Source organism: Myotis brandtii, unplaced genomic scaffold (genome assembly GCF_000412655.1).
Source record: "Myotis brandtii unplaced genomic scaffold, ASM41265v1 scaffold521, whole genome shotgun sequence".
In the NCBI taxonomy this organism is placed as follows: Eukaryota; Metazoa; Chordata; class Mammalia; order Chiroptera; family Vespertilionidae; genus Myotis; species Myotis brandtii.
This window is the reverse complement of record NW_005369870.1, coordinates 3,832,753-3,837,629: the sequence shown is the minus strand read 5'-3', so window position 1 is coordinate 3,837,629 and position 4,877 is coordinate 3,832,753. Positions and strand designations below refer to the sequence as shown.

Sequence of the window (4,877 nt, the reverse complement as noted above, 5' to 3'; positions counted from 1 at the left end):
TTAGGCCCGAGCAAGGGACCCCTAGCTCCCGGGACTGCCAGCTTCGCCCGTGCCCAGCTCCCATCGCTGGCTCCACCCCTACTTCCCGCTATCACTGGCCAGGGTGGCAAAGGTGCCCGATTCTCCGATCATGGCTGGGGGGCTCTTAGCTCCCCCCTGGGTTTCCAATCACTGTCAGTGGCAGGGGGCTTCTTCCTGCTTTCCCTTTCACCTCCCTGCATTGTGCCTACATATGCAAATTAACTGCCATCTTTGTTGGCGGTTAATTTGCATATCGCCCTGATTAGCCAATGAAAAGGGTAGCAGTTGTACGCTAATTACCATGTTTCTCTTTTATTAGATAGGATAGTCATATACAGTGGGGCCTTGACTTACGAGTTTAATTCATTCCGAGACCGAGCTCATTAAGGAGCTCATTAACTCAAATTACTCTGTCAACTCAATGCAAAAAATCGGCTGAGAGACAGCTGGTATCTCAAAAAACTTGTTAGTCGGGACACTCGTAAGTCAAGGCCCCACTGTATAGGGCTAGTGGCTACCATCTCGGTCAGTACAGCTGTAGATCAGCTATTTTGACTCCATAGTTTCCACCTGTAAATCCTCTCCAAATTTTGTCTCTATCCTTACATGTTTATTGCCCAGGCCCCTCGTTGGGTAATTAGAACAGGTGAGGGCCCTTTCTTGTTGGGATCTGTTTCTGACCCTGTCTGTGCCTTAAGGATGGGTTGCTGTTTGTCCTTGCCATGTAGCTGACCGTGTTTATACCTCCCAAGAGCTGCTGCTTACCCATAAATGCCCTGCGTGGGTGTGGCATCAGGTTGGGGTTCCATCCAAGTTGTTTCAGGAATTGCTGACACTGCTGGGTGCAGCTCTCTCCCAAAGCCCAGGGTGTGGCCTATTAACTTTCCTTTCCAGTGGACTGGGGAAGGCAATATCATTCCTGGTTGTGAATGAAGCATCCACTTTCTTATACAACAACCGAGGAATGCATTGAAACATTTCCCCTCATCCTTTTTGTGAGCACATCCAAATCCTATCCATAGTTACAGTTTTCAGTCACTGAATATTTCCAGATAGGTGCTCTAATAGTAAATGATCTTCACCTCGATGTTTAGAAAAGGAGAACTTGCCCTAGCTAGTTTTGCTCAGTAGATAGAGCGTCAGCCTGTGTACTGAAGGGTCCTGGATTCTATTCCGGCACATACCTTGGTTACAGGCTTCATCCCAAGCCAGGCAAAGGCACATACCTTGGTTACAGGCTTCATCCCACGCCTGTTGGGGCACAGGCAGGAGGCAACCAATCAATGTGTCTTTCTTGCATCGATGCTTCTCTCTCTGTCTCTCCTCCCTTCCACTCTCTCTGAAAATTAATGAAAAAATATCCTCAGGTAGGGATTAATAAAAAAAAGAGAGAGAGAGAGAACTTTTTTCCTGCTGTCATCTCTAGTTGTCAATTATAAGATGGATTTGGTAGAGACTTATAGCAAAACTAGAGGCCCAATGCACAAAATTCGTGCAGGGGGGCTCAGCACTAGTAGCCCCAGCTGGCCCTCACAGCCCCTGCTTAGTCCGGATGGTCGTCTGGCTGTTCGGTCTAATTAGCATATTAGCTCTTTATTACGTAGGAGGATATTTATCAGGATCATCCATAGTGCTTTGAAGAAGTAAAGCCTAACCATAATCTTGGAGATTCTAATTCACAAGACCTGGGTTGGGATTTGGATATCTAATTTTTTTAGAGCCCAGAAGTGGTTCAGACATAGAGCCAGGGGTAAGAACCACTGCTTTGGAAGATTTAAGAAAAGCATATAAACTTGTACAAAGGACACAGAGACAGTTTTAATTTTTAGCCATGTTTGTAAAAGAATTCACTTTCGGTACATTGATAAGACCCCAAGCCATTCCCATTACATCCAGGTGTATCACAACTTCCTAAAAGTTACTGTTTTGTTAGGGAGGCTACCAGGCTGAATTCTAATGTCCTTGAGGTATCTTGTCCTGGGAAGGGTGTCATTTCTTTCTTAAGATTTGAAAATGACTTGCTGAACTAAAGGTGGAGAAGCCAAGCCGTGGCTACTTTTCTTAGTCTCCTGGGCACAGCTATAGAGTGTTGGCACTGCGCCCACACCCTAAAAATTAATATATGGCAACAATGAAAATCAAACCTTAACCTAGAGCAGCTCTCCTACTTGCCACCATGGATTCAGCAATAACAAGAGCGGACAGTTGCACTCTACTTCATTTACAGCTGTTTTGTTCCTTTGCATCACACCGGACAGAGAGGGTCGATAGCCCTTGACCAGTTAGTTCAGCTGCCCCTGTTCTTTTCCTCAAACTCCAGGATGAGACCTTTAATGTGGGACAATTTCTGATGCAGGTACTCACAGCGACACTTTTCTTCCCTGTAACCTGGGTACCGCTGCAGAGAAAAAGCATCCATGTCAAAAAAAGGAATTCATTTTTACCTTATTGCTAGCATTCCCAGGCCTAGTCTTACCTTCCTGAACTTTTTATATTCCTGGACTATCTTTTCTTCCAGCACCTGAAACAAAGAAAATGCTAGCATCAAGTTTAACCATGAGAAAAAAACTAGTTCTCTTAAGGGAGGGAAGTAACTTCCTCTCATGCTACCAAATGATACAGAATAATTTTTCTCTTAAAACAGGCTTGCTTGTCACTTCGGTCACTGAAAAAAACAGGGAGTTTATGGCCAGTAGACCTGGGAAGCCATCCTGAGTCTAGTCCTTACCTTGTGTTCTGGAGTTCCTCGCTGAACTCTCTTGATCTCTGCTCCCAGCTCTATGAACCTTTGGCTTGCAGCCCCAAATCGAGCATGCAGGACGCGGTATTCAGCATAATCTCTCTCAAAGTCCTGCTCATAAGCATGTTGCTGCTCTGCAGTGTGGATGGCCCCATATTGCCTGCCAGGAGCAGAGTAAAGTTAACCACTTTCAATTTTATTGCCTGCCAAAGCTCCAAACTCCCAGGAAGTTCATCTAAATCTCATATGCACAAGGCTTGATAAACTTAGAAATGGCAGGGGACTCACAGGACGTAATCTGGTACCTCTTCAGGGCTTGGGGATTCAGAGTCTAGGAAGGAAGGAAGAAGACATGAAGGTGATTATCGGCCTTTCCCCCACTGTGGCAGTTTTATCCTCCTCTCACTACTCTCATTAACTCACCTGCTTGAACTGAGGGACTGTGCTCCAGTCTGGGGCCCATGTCTTCATGTTTATTTTCTTGCTCCCAATCTTCTCCCTCTCGTAGGTCCTGACTGGGCAGTCCTTGTAGGGGACTTGGGGCTAGAGTTCTGAGCCTCTTTTCCTTCAGTTTTGTAGTGGCTGCAGGTGCTGGACGCTTCTGTTGGGGAAAATACTTTTGTCACACTAATAGTATGTCAAGAAGCCTCCTACTCTGTGCCCCCTACTCTCTCTTGAAAATTATTTCCATGTAGTAATCTCTGTGAGCATCAAAATGAAGGACCCCAACTTTAAAACTGTAGCCTGATTGGACAAATCTCTCTGAAAAACTCTGTTACAGTTTACCTTGTTCAGATGTTTCTGGCTAGCAGAAGGCAGTGCCTGGTCAGGCTCTCTGTTTGGAAGACAGGTCTGGTTCCTAGGATGGAAGAGATGAAGACCCGAGTAGGAGGTAGAGCTAGATTTCTTATCGTATCACTTAGGGTGGAGATTCGAGGAAGGGTTTCTCAGCTTAGTCCCACTCTGCCCAAGTACCTCACTTCCCACTGTGCCGTGTGTTCCCTGGAGGATCCGGGGAGTGACCGTCTTTGGCTGCTGGCCCGTGGATCTGGCACCTGGCAGGGGAAATGGCAGGGGCACTTGGCTACCTGGGCTTCAGGCTTTGCCCCACCTTATCCCAACTCCCTGCAGTTTCTTCTGGCCTCACCTCCTCTGGTACCATCTGTGGCTGTGAAACTGCATCTCTAGAATAATCCCCGATGTGCCAATTCTCAGGATCTCTGGAATCTTCGGTCAGGTTGTGTCCCTGACCTGAAGATGGGGCTGGGAGAGAATCCATGGCTGCCCAAATACTGAGGCGCTCCCTGAGTGGCCCCAGGCAGTGCAGGCGGTTAGGCCCAGGTCTGGAAAGAGGTGGTGGAAAACATACCGGGAGGGTGGAGAACTTTTAAAGCAGCTCTGGACATCCCCGTCCTGACTTCCCACAAACCCTCTCTTACCTGCCTAAGCGTTGGTACACAAGGTCCAGGCCACCACCAGGGCCCTCCTGGCCACACTGGGACACTGTGAAGGAGAAGAGGCAGGAGCAGCCAGGGCCTGGGAGCCTCAGATACTGGGAGTGAAAGGAGACCGTAAGCCCCAGGAGTCAACCCTGCCCCCTCCTGCCAGTGCCCTTTCTCCCCGAGCCCGCCTGAGACTGAAGAGGGGTCCCGGGGGACTCGTTAGCACGCCAGGTGCAGCTGGGCCCGCGTTCCCAGGAGGCTGAGAGGGCACAGACTCCAACCGCAGCCTCCTGGGACCGCCACCCCAGCAGCCCCCTCACCCCCTTCGGGCTCAGTTCTCAGGAACTTCCTCAGACCGTGACCGTCTCAGTCTCCGGCCCCGAGCCCGCGTCTGTTCTCCCCGCACACCCCCCACGTCCCTTCTTACCCCTCGGCTGCCTTGGAAAGCGATCACCGGCCGCACCTGCAGGGAGAGCACAGAGGCAGCTGAGCGCAGGTGCAGCCGAGTCCCCAGCTCCGGTGCCGGGAGGGACCGTGCTCCGGGCTTCACTTGGAGGAGCTGGGAGGTCCGGGAGGCCGGCGCCTGTGAGTGCCGCTCCCTCTCCCCCGGTCCCTCCGCCAGGGTCTCCGGCTGGGGCCCGAGTCGAGGGTTCGGGTCTGGGGAAGATGGGCCC

General features: G+C 50.0%; 1 protein-coding gene across 4 annotated transcripts in view; it reads right to left on the bottom strand.

Annotated features, from left to right (window-relative positions):
• Window positions 1–1,824: 1,824 nt before the first annotated feature.
• Window positions 1,825–4,877, bottom strand: part of ELL3 (elongation factor RNA polymerase II-like 3) — a 16,892-nt gene continuing 13,839 nt past the window's right edge. The window contains exons 1-9 of one of the 4 annotated variants that reach the window (XM_014548757.1): window positions 4,201–4,666; window positions 3,909–4,104; window positions 3,737–3,816; window positions 3,548–3,620; window positions 3,185–3,362; window positions 3,050–3,092; window positions 2,750–2,921; window positions 2,498–2,542; window positions 1,825–2,419 (exon numbers count right to left, since the gene is read on the bottom strand). In XM_014548757.1, coding sequence (XP_014404243.1) covers window positions 2,309–2,419; window positions 2,498–2,542; window positions 2,750–2,921; window positions 3,050–3,092; window positions 3,185–3,362; window positions 3,548–3,620; window positions 3,737–3,816; window positions 3,909–4,040 — 834 coding nt within the window. In that variant the 5' untranslated portion in view covers window positions 4,041–4,104; window positions 4,201–4,666 and the 3' untranslated portion in view covers window positions 1,825–2,308. Of the gene's footprint in view, window positions 2,543–2,749; window positions 2,922–3,049; window positions 3,093–3,184; window positions 3,363–3,547; window positions 3,621–3,736; window positions 3,817–3,908; window positions 4,667–4,877 lie in introns of those variants that run through there. The other 3 variants (XM_014548756.1, XM_014548758.1, XM_014548759.1) reach the window with 3 other exon arrangements.